Source organism: Prenolepis imparis, unplaced genomic scaffold (genome assembly GCF_030444845.1).
Source record: "Prenolepis imparis isolate NDT839.2.m4 unplaced genomic scaffold, iyPreImpa1.0 SCAF_10, whole genome shotgun sequence".
Lineage (NCBI taxonomy): Eukaryota > Metazoa > Arthropoda > Insecta > Hymenoptera > Formicidae > Prenolepis > Prenolepis imparis.
In genome coordinates this window covers 12,549,479-12,573,381 of record NW_028141168.1, presented here as the reverse complement: position 1 = coordinate 12,573,381, position 23,903 = coordinate 12,549,479, and the positions used below count along the sequence as shown (strand labels likewise).

Genomic DNA, 23,903 nt, shown 5'->3' with positions numbered 1-23,903 from the left:
AAGGACTTTGGTATCGCGCTTACAGATACAGTCGATCCCGAAGAACGAAGAGCTGTCGAAAGCAGGTTTGGAATTTCATTATGTAAAACGAGCTTTGGCAGCGGCGTCCGCGATCGTTTATATGGAATGGATTTTAATCCGGAGACAGGAATATCGATTATTTCTTTTATAGCTTCGGCGTCGCGAAAAATCTACTTTAAACGCGCGTATAAAATAAGGAATTTCATAAATATCTATTCGCGACACACATCGTTATCGAACGCGCTTCACGAGATGTATAGCTAATGCAAAAAATATTTATCTTCCATGCGACAAATGAGAGGAAAGAAAGATAAATGGAAATACTGATGTGAGAGTAAATTTTCCAACGTCATTGACCTTGGCTCATTACTCAGTCTGAACGTCATGAGTCAAAAACACTTGCAGCTGAATTTCAAGATGCGAGAGACTATCCAGGAATGTATACATCCATGTATGTACAATCATTCGCGCACCGATCGATTGACGTGACGATAACACAGTATCACGAAGAGGGACGTGAGACAACCGTTCAAGGTCTTCGAGATGTGAAAGCAGAGTGTCTACCGCGATAAGAAGAATCCTCTCCAAAATAGGAACGCGAGACGACCATTCACGCTTCCATCGACGGATTTAATCTAAAGGAGATTATCGCTAACCGACGCGGCGAGCGATCGCGTCGCTCTTACGCGATTTAAGCTCGTAATGTAAAGCCGAGCTTCTCGCAACTTATCGACTAAATCGCCCAGACGGATATCTCGAAGGAAGCTGCATAAATCTGCGTTAGTAAACGTACCATCTGAGAACATCGTGAATAGGATGACGGGAATAATAATCTTACACAGAAAATCTTTATCAACTTTCACTCAAATTCACGAGAAAAATTTATGAAAATTGAAACTTATATTAGATACTTTAGAGATGCAAAGGACGAAAACACATATTTTCTCTATTTATTATTATTTATTATCTCTATTTATATATTTTATTATGTATTTTTTCCTTTTATTTTTTCCTAACTTTAATTTTATATTATATATAATTAAAAAAATTTTTAATTAACATATTAAACAATCATGACAATAATTCACCTTAAATTAAAAATAGAAAATGTATGTATATTCCAATATGTCATTTCAGTTTGCGAAAAAATTTACTTTTATCAAATATTTTATTTTTATTTATCTTCTCAAGAAAGTATTCAAGTTAGGATAACTAAAAGATAAATTATTAACGAGGATAATTAAAAACAAAATAAATATCTTTAAATATCTATTTATCTATATTTTTCTATATATTTTCTACTTTTTAATTATGTTTTATTAAATTCCGTTATATCTCTTTCTCTTCATATATTTTTTCTATCCTATTTATATCTTAGGAATTTTAATTATTAGAGATTTTTAACCTAGTCTTTTCTTGTTGTCATTAAATGCAGCAAAGCCAAGTTATTAGCGTTATCGTATTACTGAGAAAAATAAAAGAAAAGACGCTTAAGCATGCACTAGGCCTTGAACGAGAGAATCCCGGCATGGAAGACGAAGGTACCACAGAACTAAATCCATAGTCTCGATAGTGGAAGCACGAGCGAACCATTTGCACTTCTGCGAAACGGATTAATCTTAAAGGCGCTGTCGAAGAGACCGGTTCACGCTTCCACGACATCAATAGCGTCAATGAGAGAGAATCTTGAGGCTCTCCGAGCCGGAAGCGCAAGACGTTACGACAGATGATGCGAAGGAGTAGTATTATGGCAATTGACGATTTCTTGAAGTGTTATACGATTAACGTCAGATTTCTATTTTATTTATTGTTAACATAAGAGCACGCTTTATTTATTTTCACAGATTTATTGGATTTATTGATGCAAGTTTTGATTATCTCTTCTAAACAAATATTATTAAATATCGGTTTAATATTATTATTATTACATACTTATTTTAATATTGTATGTAATAAAAATATTAATATTTATACTAATACTTAATATTAATACTTTCAAATAAATTTCCGAAAAACTTCATTCTTTTAATATTGTAAAAAAAAATCTTTAATTTATAAATACAATTGATTATTTTCTAAAAATATATATATATATTTATTTATATTTGTAAATTTATATTATTATATATTTTTTATAGTCACTTTTCTATGTACATAATTTTTTATAGATGACATTCTATTGTAGGATGATTATAATATCTTGTATATCTTGAATGAAAATGTAATAAATCTATTAGCTATCAATGATATGCTAATTTCTTCGTGTCAGACTTCACTTATCGCGAAGATAGATCAGACGTAATTTTATATACGAGCATTGATGTGTCAATGAAAATTTTATCGATTTAAATAACATCACTATTAAATTTGCGGACAGAATCGAGATAACCCTTCTAACATAGTATTTCTCGGAACGTCGGTATGCTAATCGCGAGAAGAGGGAACCGAGGAGAGGAACGACTTGAAGAGTTGGCGAACGTGCTCGCGTCTCTCTGAGAAGCATCATTTTAGCGAGTGGCTACATACCTGTGATCCGACCAGCTCTGTCTCGTCGGTCGGAGAGCGGCGAGAAAATTACATAGCGAAAAAACAGAGACGAAGGAAAATACGGGAAGCTTTTCGCGACGCAAAACGTGCGAATACGTAAAGTTGTTGCGACAAAATTAAAACTGTTTATATGTAGATTAACGTCAAATGAATATTCTCTCAGAATTTGCGAAATCATATAAAATCTAACGTGACTGTATTAATAATAAGTATTATGACTTGTAAAGTAAATTTATAAATTTCAAAATAAATATTTTATCAGATTTTTTATAAAATTCTTTATAAAACAAAATTACGCAACTTGACTATTCTCTTAAATTGAATCAACGAAAATGTCATTGATTATTATTTTTTAGGAAAAGCCTCCACAGAACCATTATCATTAATTAATTCTTTCAGTGAGATTTCACTAATTTTACCGTTTTAACATGAGAATCATTAGATATGTTTGTTTTTTTTTCGTTTCTTGTGTATATTATATATTTAAAGAGACACAAAAGTAAGTCCTACGTATGCGTATTAAAGATATTTTGACCTACGTATTTAAAAAAAAGTATTTATTAACAACTTTTTTATGCTGTATCGATCTATTATTTTTGCGCTTATTATTTTTTTCACTATATAACGAGCTTTTTTTCTCTAAATTTATTACAAAAACTATATTACGTTCTAACGGGCGCGGTCCACCTTCCGGTGTTAAGAAAGCAAACTCTCAGAATGCAACACGCATACTAAACACATGATCTTAAATTCATACATAAAAAGATATTAATAGACGGCAGGAAGTAACGTGAGACCAATGTTGACGCATAATAGGTACAACGGTAAGCGTCGACCGTATCAGACTGCCATTACCGTATGTACCATTACCGTACGGTTCGTTTATAACAAATAGAACCATTAGAGATTGCGTGCCGCGATTTCTCCGTTGCGGAACGGCCGCACGAGACCGAGACCGAGCCGTTAAAGTTAATAGTTTCCAAAATCGGCCCAGTGCGTTACCGATGTGAGTAAAATGTAAAATGGCCCTGATTTACGAGCTACGCGCGCCTATTTTCTTCTACCGCACGTGGGTGTCTCTTTCTCTCGGAATCATGTTTATATTAGCTGGCAATAAGTGACACGTCGGTATGCTCGTTCATTTTGCACGCGTAAACGTGAGTTACATTTCCTCGCGCTTCATTGTTCTCGCCTTCGGAAAAAACATATCGAAGACATTAAAATAATTTTTTTAAAAGAGAACTCTCTAATCAAATAATTATTTATGATATATGTAATTTAACAATTTCCTATATCTGGCAATAATATATAAATCGTCACTCGCAATAAAACGCGTTGACAGCAGACAAGTCAAGAGTCTTACAACGGTGTAATAATTAACGAGAAAACGGTTCAAGTTGATAAACTACCCTGAATAGACTGCTCCTTAATCCTGGATTAAGTTTCGCTTTAAGTTTAAAATGGCGCAACCCGGCTGTCGGCTCCTGTATACCGTCAGAGTGCGATAATCCGACAATTCCTGTTTTACTGATTTACCTGGTAATCTAGTAACGTAGCACCACTAGAATAGCGACGCTATTTAAAGATAGGGAGGACGTATTGTACGCGCGTACATCATAGTCGTTTTCCCCTCTCTTAATGGATTTTACCATAGGATCGAGCGCGCCTTTTCCAGTTTAGATCTCATCAATAAGCGAAAGATAGGAGACAAACGAACTGGCTTCTTAACGTTTTAGTCTGAAGAAGTATGACAAGAGAGATGGCGGCTGAGATACGAGACAACATTTGCGTGCCAGTGAAGGGTCGCCGAGGGGAATCGTAATCCGTTACCGTTGATGCATTTAATGCAAGGTCTACATGTTACGTAAAATGTAAAAGAGAACGAATATATATTTTTTTTATTTTTCTTCTTTTTTTGTAATTCTAACTTTTATAAATATAACTTGACCAGTTATTCTATTCTGTACGAAAAATCGATTTTATTGAATAATTTTGCAAAAATTACGGGAAGGGCACTTTGTCGAATATTTTTTGAATATCTTAATTTAAAATAATAAGAAAAAATAATAGTCGCATATTCTCCTTTCCATGCGGAATATTAAACAATATTATATTTTTCTTTATATATTTCTTTTTCATTGCTATTTACATATATATATTAAATTCAAATAAAAACATTAGCAACTTCCAGTTCGCGTGCAAGAGATACTTCTTGAATATACATACATATGCAACAGTACGTTGCGGCATTTTGTTGTGTAACAAGATAATGCGTTACTGAAAAAATTGATTTATTTAACAAGTATTTAATCGTCAAATCTTAAAGTAATCTTCGCCATTGGATATTTATTTTTGAGGAATTATGAAGATTATTCAAAATTTTTCAAAAATCGCGAATGTTGAATGTGTTTTTTACATCGTTATAACTTACTGAAAGATGATCGTAATAAAGGTTGCATATTTTTACATGTAGTTATGTAACTTTCAACTCTATCACAAAAATTTAATTCTCAACTCTAATTTTTTTTCTCTCGAAAATCTATTTACTTTATGCTATAATATTGCTGGAAGTTGTAAAGTTCTACATTAAGCCACCTCTCTCACATACCTTGAAATAGCGATAAAAGCGGAAAGGGCTAATTATCCTAGATGGGCTGCTTTTTTTTTTAGCGCACCGCATAATAACGTTGTAATAACAGTGATTCGATCGATTTCAATGATATCCGTGAATCTTAGCTCGAATAATTCCACGCGACGTCGTGACACGCGATCACCACTTTCATCTCTGGCATCCAACGTGCTCTCTCTTTCTCTCGAGCAAGAAAAGTTGCATAACGAATTTATGGATAACGAAAGGGTCGATAACGAGGGAACAAACGACTCCTTGTCCACGGAGACAAGACGGTACGAAACAACCGTTACGGCGATTTAGGTGTCGAAAGTCGAACGTCGTTTCCTCGACGACGGTCAGAGACAGCGGCAATTCATATCAGCCGGCGGCGGTTGTCGCAGCACAAGAAATCCTTGAACCACGCGCCGCCCGCGAGTCTGCCTCTAATCACTGTTTATGACGTTTCTAAATGCCGCGTGACCAATAAGACGTGTGTCGTGACCTCTCTCGCGCGACACACGTCCGTGGAATTGCAATCTGCACCGTCGATCGAACTGGCTCGCGCGCACGTTCGCGCTTCATTTAAGCCATTCGTCGCGCAATCCGAGTTAAATGGTGCTAAATGATGCTGGTAGATGATAACGAGGAAAGGCGATCAAATTGTACGAAATTTTTACGACGCGCAACATGCATAAAATTAAATTAATTAACGCAATAAATTAATTATATATATAATCATTCGATAAATAAATAAATGTAAGATCTCTTTTCCTGTCACTTAAATTCACTTTGATATCTGATCGAAATTATGTACGAGATCATTGATATCAAAAATACGCATTATCGATACGTTCAATTTATCCCGACATTAATCACGTAAAGATACGCACAACCGTAGCAATAAAATTTTTATTGGACAATTGTATTTTCATTGTGCGTGCCGTAGATCCCAGTGCTTTAGCAACTGACTTCGAAAACGAACGACCCCGACGATTCGCGTCAATGTGCGAGCCGACGACAGTGTCGACGATTAAGAATTATGAGAATCGTGTTCCCTGTTAATATTCGGGGACCGCCCCGCGGAGCAGATGATAATTTATGCCTGCAACGGATATTTATAAGCGAGACGTCGCCTCGCACACGATACAATTAGCTCTCGACGGGAGGGTTGCGAAACAGGATAAAGTAAGAATCGACTTTGTTCCATTGCTATACTCATCAGCTCCAAAGAATATAAAGACGATCTTGTTTAACGTTTAACTACGCGTTGATCGGCGAATCTCGGCGTAAGATAATTATTTAGAACCCCTCGATCGCGCATCGGGAATTATAATTCTATTTGACAAATTAATCAGACTTTTTAAATTTAAGAGATGTATGTATTTTATATAGAACGCTCGACTATCTCAAAAATAAAATAGATATATAATGCTCTACAAGATTTGTATCATTTCAATAAAATTATTATTTCGTTAGAGGAGAGCTCTAACAATAAGACATTTTCTACAGAAGTTCTGACATATTTGTTGATCTCACCAAAATATTTTTTTTTTAATCGTTATATGATACATCGTTAAATGGCAAGATTTATTTTTACGTGCTTCTAATTTCGGCCCTTTATGCGCGACATAAGTTTTTCATTGCCCTGTATTATCAACGCGGCGCAATTTATGATAGGGATACACATGGTACAACTGATTACACACGGCTATCGTAAATCAGTCGAGTTATTATTTTACGATGAGCGCAATTTTGTTGCGATCATTGGTAGTAAATTGTGACCGGCGACGCGCGAGCCTCGAGAGACAGAATGTTAATGTTTGCATAATTATGATAACTTGCGCCGTGATTCTATGTTGTTTTCCAGCCTCACGATTTATTTGCGTTTTATGATGATTGACGCATAAAAAATATATATGGAGATTGAGAAGCTGTCATTACTGCAATATTCATGCAACACCTGTTACCGTCAAAGAGTAATAGTAAATCAATTTTATTTATTACTTCCCCTTTGTTCTGCAATTTTCTGGATATTATCTGCTATGACTAAAGTATATAATAACTAACACTTTCAGCATTGTCTCTTCAATTTTTGATAAGCGTTTAATATAAATGGAAAAAGAAATTGACAGTTCATTTATCAAAAAAAGTGATTATTCGAAGAGAACGTACGAGATAAATGTTGTTTATTCATATTACTACGGAAAATGTCTGATGTAAACTAAAAACATGTAGTCGTGCGAGTTTATTTATTATTAGTTCTCTTCTCTTCATTTTCTCCCAATCTTTCTCATCAACGAATTCTCAAGGGAGATTTAAGCTTTCTCTAAGGCATGCCTTGATGGCGATTCATTCGTCGAGACGCGCCTGATTGATTTCATAAATCTCTCGGAATGAGCTACGAGGACCCCCTCTGTAAGGCAGTCGCGAGGGGCCCTTTAATGCCTCGCGTACGCGTCCCTTACGCAAGATTAAGCTGCATAAAATTAGGATAAAAGGCTGGAATGCATTCATTTTCGATGCAAAGACCCCCTTTATTGTATACGATATACAACACATTATGTGTGCAGAATGTTCCACTTCGATCAAATTAATTTTCAATGTAAAACAGACTCTTTGACGATTTTGTTTCCCTTACAGAAATGTTAACGCATTATTTTATGCAATTTTTTTAACATTGCGACATTTTTATATAAAAAAATCTCGAATTAAAAGACTTCTATAAAATTAATTAAATTAAATTAAATATAAAATTACATAGAAAGATAAGATTTTTTTTATTATTTGCGTTTTTGAAATTTAGTTCGTAAAATATATTTCATTTTTAGCTATTCATATAATATTCAATTCAAACTTTATTATAGTTTTTCAACATTTTTGTTATTAAAAAATTTATTTCAAATTAATGTTTAAAAATCTATTATTTAAATCTAATTTGATAAGAATAGAATACATGCCTAATTATATATATATAATTTTATTAACTAATATATATTTGGCGCATCTTTTGCGTTTATGCATTTCTCGATATTTTACTAAATTTCTATAATTACACTCGAAAATCTCGTTTATTTTTTAATTTACCAATAATTACGCGTGTTTTCAACATATACTTCTCGCATCTTATCCATGGGAATAAATCGCTTTTATCCCGCTTAAGATCTTTCGTTTACGTGTGCGCTGTCAATTATCAAGGCCATTTTATAAGCGTCATGTAAATCCGATCTGCGCTTTATCTTAATTTCAGGTAGCGAATCGTTACGCCTGTTTGACTACCTCCATCATTTTCCGGGTCACTTATCTGTGTCGTTTCTTAATAGAACAAGCGTATCTAGAAGGATAATATAACGAGATATGTAGTCGACAGTAAACTCGAACACTAGGTGCTAATGCGGGCGAATTGACACGAATGGATCTGACAGTCAATCTGATTAAAGCTCTCTTTCTGCTCGGTTCCGACTCCGCTTTGATAAAATTTTCGATAATAATTAATCATTCTATTGAGTGACCTTATATAACGTATCACTATATATTCTTTCTAATCATATAATAAAAACTAAGCTACGAAGAAGTGTGAATAATATATTACTAGAGAATAATGAATGTATATATATATAAAAGAATAATATATAATAAAATAAAAAAATAGAATCAAAGAATATAGTTTTTTTACATTTACTCTCAATTTTTTCTCGAAAATGCATTTTAATAAATTTACACTCCGCTAACTAGCTTGTTTATCTTGTTGTAGCATGTGACTGTCACCCGATCGGAGCTTCTGGAAAGACCTGTAACCAGAGCAGCGGCCAGTGTCCTTGTAAAGACGGTGTAACCGGTATTACTTGCAACAGATGCGCCAGGGGCTACCAGCAGAGCAGATCGCATATTGCGCCTTGCATCAGTAAGTACACGCCTACGCGCGCATTCACCATGCTTGATACCCGGGTTTCATTGCCGCATTTATCTTTTATTTCGATTTCGTTTCCGCCGGCGCTCGCGTTGCCCCCCTCGGGCCACGCAAGCTCGTTTTATGCGAATTGCCAAGAAGTCGTCGACACAACGAGAAAGATGATACTTAGAAATAGAGAATACAAGAAATTCTGTATCTCGTGGCAAGAGATGAGGATATGCGATAAATTTAGATGAATTTTGAGAAATTATTTAAAGAGAACGTTTTAGATGTGAAAGCAGATTTCTTATTACCTCTCCAAAATAGGTTTCTGAATTCTCTTACAATTTTTTCAAAAATAATACTAAGCGTCCAAAAACTGATGAATTAATACGAAAGAATTCGAAAATAGAATGAAAAAAAGATTACAGATTTCTCTGTCAATTCAACATATCTCGTTATTATCGATATATTCGTGTATACATCGCGATTCTAAAAGGCGCAAAAAGTTGTTTGGTCAGAAAAAGAACGGAAAAAGTTCGCGATTGATCTTTTCGGCCTGCTACCAGGGTGGCGAAAAAAATACACCGAAGCCGTTCGACTACATCCTTGAGTGATCGATCGATCGAATGCGAGGAACACGCGACGATCTCCTCGCTCTTGTCCAATTAGGCGAAATTTGCGAAAACGTATGTGCGAGAGCACCGGACCATGGCCCACCCTTCGTCACGGACGATTTTATAGTTTCGATTCGAGTTTTAATCAGGAATGAGGGTTTATGTTACGAAAGATTGCATTGTTGCCCGCCTTTGTGTATCGCGGCTTTGCAAATTTTTTCACACATAAAGGATTAATGTGACGATAAATGTGATACAAAGAAAAGTTTAAGGATGTGCGAAAAGAAAAGACATCGCGCTTTCGATCGGTTCTCTCAGATTTCATGATACAAAAATTACAATTGCCGTGAATTAAAATAATAAATATAAAATGACGGATACATACATTTTTCTTTTTAAATAGATATGCGGTAGAAAAAGCTAGAAAGATGATATTCTTATTATGACATTTTGTGACTTATTATCAATTTTTTTGTTGGCTTGCTTTAATTTTATCTTCTCGAGAGAATCAAGGGATCAAAAAAAGATATTTTTTTTTTTTTGCACAATTTTTTTACGGAAGAAATAATTATCGATTAAAGCGCGAAATTAACTCAACCTTTTATCCAGACTCTCGCATATCCTTCATTTATCTCGTATTCTTACAGAAATACCCAGGGTCGTGCAGACGCAGGGCACGGCCGGAGAGGAAAGTAACGAACACGAGGACGACGACGACGACGAGCGCGGATACGACGGACGAACTGGTAAGTAAGTGCAAAGTAAATTTAAAGATGCGTATACACTGAGCAAATGAACAACGAAGCGAGCAGCGAACGCGAATCTTCAGACGTTCGTATTCGTGTTCATTGTTTACTTCGTTTCCGCTCGCTTATTGACATTCGCATTTGACTAGATTAGGCTAGATTAGATGTTCATTGTACATCGTCTACGAGTTCAATCAAATCTGATTGCGTAAAAGGGCACCATATTTTTTTATTTTAATAGGTATTAATTAAATTTAACTAGAAAGAGATTGCATGTGTAGAATTTTGTAGGAAAAATATTCTTTCTCGCGGAAGAAATTTTTCGAAACAATTTTTTATAAAATATGATTTCTGAGTAAAAAAGATAATTTTCTTTCAAAAAGAGTGCATAGTATTAAAATGTGTCAAAAATTCTAATGTTTACGCGCGAATCTTCCCAACTTTAATCACAACAATTGTTCGTTGCTTATTCGTTCAACATATGTATATGCACTTTTAATGCATGACAATATCTCGTTCGTTTGCGCTAACTATCCTTCGACCGAACTACTTGACATTCCGAGCGTTATGTTACGACGCCGCGTCGAAGTCTCCGCTGGTGACATACTGGGAGACATAAAAATCGCTGGCGAATGGAACGTAAGGAGATAGAATGAATTAATGAGGGAAAAAAGAGAGAGGAAGAGAAGAGAAGAACAACATCTTGAGCTTCGAGAGACAAGCAATGTTAGCATAGGTCGGTATTCTGATGTCACGTATTCAGCACTAAATGTACCCGTCCGATTCTAAGTTACATTTGTCTTGTACGGAGGTTCAATATGAACACGAGACGAGAGTCAAATAGCTGCATACACTTAACGCTTATAAGTGTGAGATGAGTACGAACGCATAATGATCTTTCAAGTAATTTCACAGTATTGCAAGGCCTTTTTATTGTATAGAAGATAACATTATCGAAATATTCAAGAAAAATTTTATATTGAGATAATAGATTATCTCATATTATAAAGAAAAACATGTGTGATATGTCGACAAATATTTTAAAATTATTGATATAATTTTCTCAAGATAAATACAAAGAAAAGGAATTCACCTTGTACGATATCTGCGCGTAATTAAGAGAATTCGCCGATGTGCTTTCTCAGGCCTCCTCCTCTTTTTGTTCTATGCTGCTCCTTCATGGCACTCATTCGCAAAAACATGCTTAATAACGATAACGTGCTAATCTTTAAAATATGATGCGGCACTTTGTACAGTACTTCCATTATATTACATTATATTGACATTAATGACGAAAAACGCGAAAATCACATTACACGGAATTACGATATTCAGCGTTGAGAAATTGTGTCGCCAAATTCATGCAATGTTATCTTTAGGATTAATATATGTATTTTATGTACGCTTAATTAAGACATCGCGTCTTAATAAATCATGCAAATCGTGCTCGAATCTCACTACTGACAACAAAATGATCGCGATAAAGAAAAGTACGATCGCGACAAGTATTAGGAGATATCACACGCGATCATTCTCTTCAATTTTATTAACGATTATCAATTGCCGCAAAATGCATACATGTAATATTATATAGATAATATATTATATATGATATATAGAAATAGAGCATGCGCGAATTCGGCCGTGTAATTTTTCAGCGTTGAGCGGATCGTAACTTTGTGTAACGCGTTTCTCGTCACGTAAAATAAAGCGTATGTGGTATGCGATTAATGCCGGGAGTGCTCTATAAAGTGTCGCGATCGTCGTATTCTGATAATTAGTGCACGCGCGCGATAGTAATTAACCATGTTCTCGCGAGTGAGTGTCATTCATGAAGGAGCAGCAAAAGACAAACAAGAGAGAAGACTCAGGGAAGTATCGGGCAACGGCGGAGCAACCAGATGAATAACTTATAATTTTTAAGCAATTTTTAATTTATTTGTTATTTTTAAAATAAATAATCGTTAAAATAATCATATTTATAAAATAATTTAATCGTTTGCTTTCTGTTAATTTATTATTTATTATTTATTATTTATAAAATAAATAATCGTTAAAATAAATAACCTATTTATAAAATAAATTAATTCTTTGCTTTTTTTCAAATTCTCTTTACATCTCATTGTGTACTTATACACATATATCACATATATTAATACGTAAAAATGTGAATTTGCAATAATGCAGCAGTTAAACTTGCATGATTTATTGCTTAAGAGATAGATCCTCAAATTCGCGAAAAACAAAATATTGTCATATATTCTTGTACATAGTTTAGACGCACAATAAGAGGTATTATTTCCGCAAATTTAACGGAAGTCAGGTTGGAAGGAAGTCGATATGGATACGAGCTTCGTCGCTGTGTAATAAAACGGAATGCGCGTGCTATATTAATTTAGCAGCAGACAGAACAGACACAGAGAGCCGGTGAGCGAGCGGGAGAAGAAGGGTCGGTACGTCTAGTCGCTCGGTCGCAGCCTCTCAGCCACCCCTAATGGCTTGATTAAAACTACCCTCGCTTGCGGTTCGCCCGTTTACTCCGCATTTTCATTCGCATATATACGACGTGCGATTTTCACGGCGATTTTCATCGCGTAGTCGCGTAAGTGAATTTTTTTCCTGAGACATCGATGCATCGTGATAGACTCGCTCGCGATATTTAATTAGATATAAAAATCATATAAAATCTGCAAAGTATAAACTTGACATTAAAATTCATTAATATTGATGCACATAAAATACTGTAAAGTCTAAATATTTGGGGGGGGGGGGGGAGAAGTGCTAAATGCCGCCAATGCATTATATATGTAGTTATTACTGTCGTGAAGCTTTAACGAGAAAACTTAATTTCCTAATTTAGTGTTGCCCTGACAGGGATACTATCTTGAAGACATTGTAATATCGATCTTATGTAGAAAATTGGTTTCTTTCTCCGCTTAAAACTGGTTCAATTTGCATGCAAATTGGTTTCTTATATCACTGATTACAGCTTTCGGGTAAAAATGTAGAATTTGAAATAACATATCCAATATAGACTGACTAAAATATAAGAAATTGTTCATATATATTATAATATTATGTAATGAATTTTCTGAAATTAGCTATTCTAAAATTATTCATCCGAATATCGTATGAGTGCCGCGAATATCGATCATATATCACATGTGTCATGACGAAAATCAGGTTTTCACTCGACAATACATGCGATATTGTTATAAAGATATAAATAAGATGCTGATTTTTAATTTATGAAACCACATTGACAATGCGTCTCGCGTTTACGACAGATCGAGGAATTTTTTTCAGGCGAAAAACTGACGTATGTAAAGCGAAAGAGGCACTCGTAATTGTCGTTTCTCTCGAGTTCTTCTCTCATTGCATCGAATGCATGCATTTTCTACCCACACTCGTGCTCCATATGCAGAGTATAGATTACGTCTCGACGTTCTCTACATTTCGAACATGAGTGAAGTATCGACGCGCTTAAGAATATATCGGAATATCGCGATCGAGCTCGCATCTGAAAACAGATTAGCCTCGCGGATCTGCAGCATTAATTATTAGACATCGCAATTACTGTGAAAATAATAATTTCTATAGATTTTCAATTTTTCCCAACAATCTTTGGATTAAAAATTACACATGTATAATTGAAAATGTATAAGAAGAAAATTTTGTTCTATCTTAAGTACTAAGATTAAATTAAAAAACAATTTTGAAAAAAATTAACTAATTTATAATCCGTGAGAAATTCTTCATTTTCAGCACTTTATAATTTATAAATTAATAAGGTTTCGAGTGTGATGATGTGTGTGTATGTGTGCTCACTTGTCGCTAAGACTGAGACATTCTATACAGTCGAAACTTTCGCGAACTAACTAATTTACATATCGGGGTAAAATTATCGAGTTCAACTGCGCTTGCCCGCGTTTTTCGCGACGGTCGCGTTCGTGCTTCTTTACGAGACGCATAGAGAAATTTCGCCGCCTACGCGACGCGCATAATTCGCGCGCGTAGATTACATAGCGAGACCGTACCACCTACTCCGTTCGCGACGGAGTGAAATATTGACGCGCGAGAAGGAGAGTATAGTATCGTAATCGAATTTACACCTGGTGAGTGTCGCGCCGAGCGGCGCTGTCGCCGTAAATTCTTGCGGGGAAACTGCCATGGGTATGGCCCGCGTAAATTATCCGTCGTAATAGGCCTCCTGGAAATGCTCCTCTCGCAGCCTATCGTCCTCTTTCATCCGCGGAAGGAATCGCGATCCCGGTCCCTCTCGCTTCGATAACGCGGCAAATCTTGTATATCGAATGTCTCAAGGATAAATAACGGAACGTCGCGTTAAGAAAACGATTATCGTTCCAATGAAAAGATTTTATACGCAAATATTTGACAGCAGATTATCTCGTACATTCTTTGAACCATTTCATTCTTTAATTAATTTCAAGCGCGCATATATATTTCCATTAAAAAAAAAAATAAGAAAGATATCACGGAGTCTCGAATTAAATTACTGATGAGAATAAAATGAAGCTCGACTTCATAGAGTATATTCTCGAGAGTTGAAAGAACATGCGACACGTCTGTGATATGCCGTGTAACGAGGCGATTTCAGATTAAATCTTTGTTGGTTGGCGGACTGTCAAAAATGCTGTATTCGATTTACGCACATATAGTTATCTTAAAGGAATGAGCGATCGAGATTAAGTCGATCTTGATTTTCAAAATTTTATTAGGACGAAGTAACACTTTATGCTCGTCGCGTGCAGGTTTCAGACTTCATTACCGGTTCTACTCTAGCGCGCCTCTACCCTCGTTACTTCACTCGGTAAAGCGAAGCGAGGGGGAGGAGCAGGATTTACCTCTTTATTTTTCAATTTCCGCCACTTTAACTTGGCAATTCTGGCGCAGTTGATCAACAGCGAGTCTGTATTGCGATATAACGACTTTGCATTATGTTATCGTACTCGACGAGTCAGCGAGCATAAAAAGAGAGATAAGGGGATATCAGAAAACATCAGAACTTGTCCGTAAAGCTCTCACTTGGTATCCTCACTTGGTAGAAAACAGCATTGCAACGGTTATACATTATGTATATGTACGGTTGTGTATTCAAGAGTGCACTTTAAAGCACAGTACAAGCCGACAAACATCATCAACGAATATTATTCAAAGAGAATTCGCGTATATTTTGATTACGAATAACTTGAGATGCATCTCAAATACAGTCGACGATGTTTCGTGTTTATATATTTCAAAGAACAGCCAATCTCAAATGTGATATCGTCGCGTCAAAATATTGCGAGAATGTATTATCTTTATGGATATATTTACATTATTTGAGCAAATCGCAAATTCATAATAGATATTCAAGATGAATGCGATTTAGAAATAATTTTCTGAAGTCAGGATAAAAAGCTTGCTCTATTTTTGAGAAATAAAACGCTATATTGTACTTCTCCTAAAAAATAGTCTGAGAAATGTTCGTATAATATCAAGAGAAAAATCCGAAATAACCGGCGAACCATAAGTGTGTTCTAGGCTTAACGTCCATATATTATTACAATGTAAGGCGAGTCTCGCATCGCCGAGAAGATTCACTTGACGCGATCCGCCCACGTGGCGTAAAATCACGCGGGTTCGCCGCGAACATCGGGGGCACGATATCGCCAGGGTCCTCGGATACTCGTCGGAGCTCGTTACCGGATCTTCCGCCGCCGCGAGGAGGATGGATCCGCGACTCTCTCTCACGTATCCGCCCTCGCCGTTATTCATAAGCAGCGCGGTAATTACGGCGAACAACTGTGTGGTAGCCCTCGGCTACCTTGTACCCCCTTGTGTTTCTCAACGCCCGGGAAGCGCTTCTCCACCCACCCTCTCTCGGATGTATCCCGCGTGTATTATATCGCGTGTAACGTAAGCGCGCATATCCGGCGTATGCATTCCGCGTCACGGATCGCATCTATATGTTAATGCAACCGGGCGCGGGCCGTAATTCTCGCGTAGCGCAACGCGTCGCACCCACGCGAGAATCGCGCGCCTCGGGAGTCTCGCGAAAAGCGCGCGAGTCGTGGCTTCTATTCCGCAGACTTATGGACGATGGGCGACTATGAGACTGATCCGAATAACAAGTTGTTCCGCGGTACGGATCGACCAAGATTATAGCCAAGATTTTATCTTAATCAATGTGAACCATTTTTAAGAAACTGCGCAAAAATATAATATTTTTTATGCTAAAAGTTTGCGATGTGTGTGTGATTGTGTGTTAATCTTCAAATAATTAATAATTTTTTTTAATAATTCGAATATAATACCTTATCGTTGCTTGTGAATAATTTTATGTTGTCGTACAACTAGATTTTTCCTAATTCCGAAAGTTTCAAAGTATAATTAATTATGACGTTTTACAATAAAATTTCGTTTATAGATATTCTTGCTTAATTAATTTTTTAATAAAAATAAATTTATATTGATATATTGGATATATTGGAGTAAAATCCAATATAAAGAGCAATAAACACAGACACAGACACACACACACACACACACACACACACACACAGATATATAAATTAAATTTTCTCGAGATAATTAAAATAGTTAAATATATAAAAAGATATAAAAAAAATATAAAAAGAAACATTTAATTATCGAAAGCATTTAACAATTTGAAAGCTCCTCTCTATGTTTGTTATGTATATTTACATTCACAAGGCTAGTTTGTTACGTTTGATTTATTATTTCAAATGCAGATATCTTTATCCAATAGAGTTTTAAACGAGCCGACAACTCGCGCAACTTGTTGATGCAAATCACGAGCGCGGGATAGGGATAAAAGAGTGATTATCTTGATAAATTATTCAATCGAAATTACCATAAAAACGTGCGCGGAAAGGTTTACTCTACTTCTACAACGGACAGGTGCGAGATGTCATTTCACGCGGTGCTTTGATCATCGGCCGGATAAATTCAGGACTTAATTATTTGGCCCGCGATGTCAATCGGCGTTATATCGCGGCTCCGATTTTAATTCGTTGACGTATTCCTATGCAATTATAAATAGCTGGTCGGTGCAAAAATCGCTGCCATGACAAGAAGACGCTGTGATGCAAATTGCAAACCGACGATGATATCGAAGAAGCGATTATGCTAATAAATTATTCAGCCGGAATTATCATAAATACGTTCATACATATTTCATCATTTACAATAGCGGCTATCAATGACGAATAACTTTCCACAAAACATGATCGATAAGCGACAAGCTTGCTGCTAATCGTATTCTTGCACATATTGCAAAATTATTCGTTAAACTTTTTGCTCGATATAATCTTATCATAATTGTAAAGTGATGCAAGTTGCGTCCATACAAATTAACATGAGCAAAATATAGTGATATTACGAATTAATATAATAATCTCATGGTATTGTGTGATGTTATTTATTCGCGAAACGTAAGTAGAGTGTAGGAGTCGATAGGGCTCTATCGAAGAAGTTTCATTCGATCTCCCTCTCAATCGGGAACGCACCGAGGAAAAGTCGATCGCATCTCGAACTGTATTTTATCATCTGCCTGAATCGAGGGTCCTTTCCTTCGCCTCGACATTTATGATCCGCCATCGAGCACTCGACTGGCATTCATGGGAACAAAGGAAGGTACGCGGGTAAAAGCGGAGCCGAAAAATCTCGTTTCACCGTCGACGCGAAGAGCATTCTCCCGTGCGCGCGATTCCACCCTTAACAGAAGCCACGCTCGCGATGCATTCGAGTGCCCCCTGAGTTTTCCTTCTCCGCTTGTACCGTTATACCAAGCAGAGTCGGATCCGCAATCCTGAGAAGCAGTAAGTTCAGGAGGAGAAAGTGTTGCGATAAAAAAAAGGAACTCTAAAAATTACAGAATTAAGCAAGTTGAATTGATGCCCCGTACGATTCTTTACACGCTAATATTTGTAATACAATTCTTGCTACGAGAATCATTGTACTTTTAACAATTCGCGTTTCTTAAATTAAAGGCTATTTAAATAAAGATCAAGATTGTGTATTATTCTACATACAATGTTCTATTTGATCAAATTTTCACTCGTATTTACGTAATTGATTTTAAGAGTTTTCTATAAAAATCTGAAAAAACACAAGTCTCTTGAAAAATTGATTCTTCGGAATTACATTCTTCTGCTTCTCTCAAGTGCAGATCTTCGCCTCGAAGCAAATATCAGAGATGGAATTTCATGACACGTGTCCTAATTTGGTAATATTGGGTATTATACATTGGCGGATCTGAAGGGAAGATCTGGTCTGTTATTAAATTAATCTTCGTCAAGACCTGTTATTAAATTAAGCCCTCGGCGATCGCGTATGTGTGTATCGCGCACAGTTAACTGTAGATAATTTTATGTTTGCGATTCTTTTCTGTTTTCTTATATCTCTCAAAATGCATACTTTGCAAAGGCCAACATTTACGCTGTCATTATGAAAACTATTAAATCGTATATATTTTTTAGTGATGCCGCATAATGAATTGTGTTTGTTTAAATTTAATGCGTAATAAACATTTATATTTTATGCGTAATGTACAATTATTTCGTAATGAAGTTCTCTTCTATGATTTTTGAGGAGACTGCTTCGTATCCATATCACGATAAAACCGACCCTGGTAGGAAATAAATGTCAAACCATTAAAGCCGCGAGTCCACGCGAATATATATCTGCGGGAAAATAATAATAACTCGGGGCAAACCCTCCTTTCGGGCCACCCCTGTGCAGAGGGAAGAAAGTAAGAGAAGGGTGGCGGGAGGGGTGTTAAGGGACGTAGGAAACACGACTTCAAAAAGGAAAAGGGAAAGAAAGGAAGAGGGAGAGTCGTCGCCGAGTATGTTTAACGCGTGCTCATTTACGTACATACGTGTGTATGTATTCGCGTGTTCGTGTGGCTTTAAACTTCATTTTCTCTCGCATATAGCTTTATCGAATGACCCGTCGACGGGCGCGAACATCGATGCTCCGATAGAAAATGATGTAAGCGCTATAAAGGACTACGGGTATAGGATGGTAATGACGGCGATTAAGATCGTCCGCGAAATCAATCCGGTTTATTTCCGCGAGTTATCGTATAGAGAAGCGAGAAAAGTGCCGCCCCGCTAAACCCCGCGGACAAAGTAGTTTCGCACATCTACTTTGCTTGTAATGTAAATTTCTTTGACGTGTAATGACTGCCGAAGTATGAACCTCGATCACTGCGAAGTGATACGCCGAGTTGATACATGATAACTTGTACGTCTATATATTCGTTTATATCCTTCGTCCAATCCTTTAGTCGATCCTCTCTTAATCCTTTAACCATTTTTTATACATTTTGTAACTTTAATTGTTTATATTTACAGAAATTTTATTTTGATATTCAAAGAAGGAATATGAATTTTTTTTAACTATTTTCTCCCAAATTATTTGACTCATCGACAGATAATTTTTTAGCATTCTATATTTTTTTCAGAGAAATTCGCATAATGATTGAATTTATATGATAAATAAGAGATGCAAGATTTATAAAAATAATAAAAACTCTTTTAAAGTAACATTTATTTAAAAAACTACAATCTATTTAAATAAAAATACAGAATATAGAAAAATTATCTATTAAAAAGTCCTGATGTAGATATAATTGTAAAGATATAAAAATTTAAAAATATTCGTAATAATATTGAATAATTTATAATTTATAGTTTTCTCTCTCTCTATCTCTTAATGTGTTTTTTGAATGAGTCTTTATCGCTATTTTAAATTTCTAATTTGAACGTAATACATTATTAAAACGCGCCCGATATGTGAGATATTTAAACATATATGGTTATTCGGGGTTCACAAAATATTATATTATCCAAACATATTGCATATAATGTTTGTGCTCTTGAGCGTATATACAACTTGTATAATAGTCTATTATTGCAGTATTATCACGCGAGCTACACAAATATTTGTAATAATTCCATTTCGAAATGCACGGTAATATGTGATATGTGCAAATTGAAATCACTTTTATTTATCTGGCTCAACAAATATTTTAATTTTTTTGTGCGGTATAGGTATGATTTAATAATATAAATACAAATTCTATAAATTCTAAATAATATAATTTGGAATAAAATAAATAAATATATTTATTAGTTATTCAGCTAATAAATACATAGCGATCATATATTCATTTGATATTAAATAATGTTCTCATTTTATTAGAGCTTTATTCTCTCCTTTCTTCCTTAACAAAATAATCTATGATTATAATATTTTATAATAGTTATATAAATCATTGTTTCGAGAGAGATTATTTGAATATATATACAATTTTATTTAATATGTAAAAATGGAGTGTTCTATATATTCTATATATATATTTTATAAATACGAAAATAATTATAAATAATTGTAAATTTTTTTTATAAAACACATTCAGGATAGTAGACTTGCTGTCCTGATGCAACTACTAATATATAGATTTTTTTTAATATGCCTGCTGAAAATATGTGGAGTATCGCGTCAAACCATTATGTCTTGCCAAGTTTAGGATTTTAACGCCGTGGCGTCGCGTTTAAATACACCTCGGCGGTTGCGTAAACGTGTGCGTGTGCGTATGCGCTCGGATAAACGCCCACCGAGGGTCTTTCCGTTTCGGGAAACATACCCCGAGCACTGTTTGCACACTACATCGGTTCGTTCTCTTTCCACGTTTTTCTTCCTTTCCCATCGCGGATGCACCTTAAAGCGGCGATGCGCTTTCCTCTCACCCGGCGCGATATCGCGCGCGATATATCAGGCGTGTACGAGTACTATGGAGAGCTCGAAATCATTCGGCCGAATACGGCTTGCGTGTAATTTACACGTTTCTAAACATAGCACGCGCGTGCAATAAGATTCTCGACGAGCTAGTTGCAACACCGGCTCCTCGACGCGGCGCGCAAAGAGAGTGTGCGGAAATAAGTATTTTTTTTCTTAAGATAACGAGACTATCGACTTTCCTTCGAATGTGTCGGTTAATTTGGTGTAATCGCGAAACTTTACACAATTTTCTTGCTTGTGCAACGCCCGCGCGAGATATACGAGAGCAAAGTTGCACTATAAAATTACCTTATCGCGCGTCTGTGTAAACGTGACATAAATCTTGCTCTGAGAAACTTGAAAATATAGATTTCGCATTTCTACTGATATCCTATACGTGAGGTATATAACTTATCTCAAATATTTTAGATTCTCAAAATTTGAAAATTTTACTTATTAATTTCGCGAAATTATTTATACCTTGAAAAATACTTGTAAGTATAGTTGCGATTAAGTTTTTTCATACGAGGCAAATCACAAAGAATATAAATATATTAAGAGATAGAGAGATTTTTAAATATTTTTTATAGGGCACTTGTTTATACAAAGATATTATTTCCGCGCAATTTGTAATGCAATCTAGAGATGAAATATCGCAATTTATCGTTGGAATAAATTTTGGGTATTCGTTTCGATTTAATTTACGAGCCACTCGAGAAGACATTTTTCTTGCTGATATCGAGAGATATTCTTTGGTGATCTCATATCAAAACTTTTTTATATAAGATGCTATAATATTCAATATAATTGTCTCTAAACAAATATTGTCATTTTTTTTATAATTAATATGACACATTATCACATCAATATTAAAATAATTATTAGATATATGCAGCTGAATATTTTATAATTACTATTTTTGTGTACTATGATAATACATGATAATATAATATAATAAAACGTATAATAATATTTATATATAATTTAATAATTATAATAATATTATATTTTTTTATCATTTTTTAATATATTACACTTTGCCTTATGAGAAAAATTAAATTTAATTGCGATGATTCTATAATTTAATTCTGTAATTCAAGGAGAGAGAAAATTTTAAATTATTCCTCTCATAAAACGCAATCACTTAAAGCTCACGTCTTAATAAATGGCAGACACTCATTTTGATGATTCAAAAGATGAAATGTGGGAAGAGAACGCGTGCTGAAGATATCGGAAAATCATGTCTAGCAATTTCGCCGTTATCTTGTCGATCGCAATAGAATGGTCCATCTTTCGTGCATTTCTTATAATATCAGCATGATACAATGATGACCATATATTGTTAGCTAACACGAAAGGAAATAACTTTCGTAGAAAATGACTTTTCCATTCGTCGTCGGGACGTGCACGTCGTGTCGAGAACGAGTATGCGATCGATCTGTTTTTCGCGGACTGTTAAAGCCGAACGAGCGTTTCGTTGTTGCGGCATCGACGATAAAAGCAACGACGACCGTGGAGGAACGACCGCGATCGCACTATCGATACCTTAAATAAGGCGGAAGAAACCGCGAAACTTTACAACGGATAAACTCAACGGAGGAATTACCTTGAGCTCGAGAAATTGCCTTCGGCAGCTATAAAATGTAGCGTTAGATTAACGAGCAAGAGATTCATGGGAGCAGCTGAATGAAGGAAGGACGAGGATACTACTTTTGGCTATAAACTTGTTCGACAGATCTTTAATTTTTTTCTATTAATCCACGTCTTGTATAATATGAAGAATAGTGTGTGTGGTCTATAATATAATATAATACATTATATTATTATTATTATATTATATAATTAATAAAATGGAAAGAAATTTTAGGCCAAATGGACGAGCTAAAAGCTTCGGGTGTTAGAAAATTAAATTTGTATATGTATTATTTACTATTAAATAATACATATACAAATTTCATTTTCTAACACCCGAATTTTAGCTCGTCCATTTGGCCTAAAATTTCTTTCCATTTTATTCTTGAATACATACGAGCCTAACTATTTATAATTTTATATAATTTATTTATTATAATTTATTATAATTTATTATATTATATAGAGAAAGAGAGAGATTATTTTCTTGTATATATTATAAATACCTTCTCGGTAAAAAAATCTTAGACGGATAATCGGATGTCATATTTCGTCGCGAGATTAAAAGAGATTTCGTAAAACCATTCAACAGTATATAAAAGTCTCATCCGACACTCGTGATAATCTCACGTCATCTGTGCATAGCAGCAGGCTAGGCTTTAATTCTAATCGCGACAAGCAATAAGTGTGAAGAGGAACTTGAAGACAGGCCGTAAAAAGCGAAAAACTTTCGAGCGACAATCACGTCGACGGATACGAGACAATCTTCTATGCATCGCGACCAATCACGACCTAATTACGCATACCGGGTACGCGTCGTGATACGCATCGCCCGCGGCTCGCCGCGATGTAAATCCTCTGCGAAAAGAGGGGAAGATTGCTCGTAGCGCGCGTATACCTACATGAAAATGGAGAACCGCCTGAGGCATTTTATTCCGGTCGAGCGAATCAGCTAGTTGATATTATTCAAAAAATCTCCGCGCGCAGCCTGTACGTCTTACGCTTCCTTACCCTCAATTACCAACGCG

General features: G+C 35.4%; 1 protein-coding gene and 1 long non-coding RNA gene across 2 annotated transcripts in view; one reads left to right on the top strand and one right to left on the bottom strand.

Moving 5' to 3' along the window:
• LOC145941354 (netrin-1) overlaps positions 1-23,903 on the top strand; it is a 183,286-nt gene that overhangs the window by 128,815 nt on the left and 30,568 nt on the right. Inside the window, exons 3-4 of the mRNA XM_083047472.1 lie at positions 8,931-9,080; positions 10,333-10,431. Coding sequence (XP_082903598.1) covers positions 8,931-9,080; positions 10,333-10,431 — 249 coding nt within the window. The remainder of the gene's footprint in view (positions 1-8,930; positions 9,081-10,332; positions 10,432-23,903) is intronic.
• The window catches only part of LOC145941355 (uncharacterized), a 177,861-nt gene that overhangs the window by 130,889 nt on the left and 23,069 nt on the right, over positions 1-23,903 (bottom strand). The window lies entirely within an intron of this gene.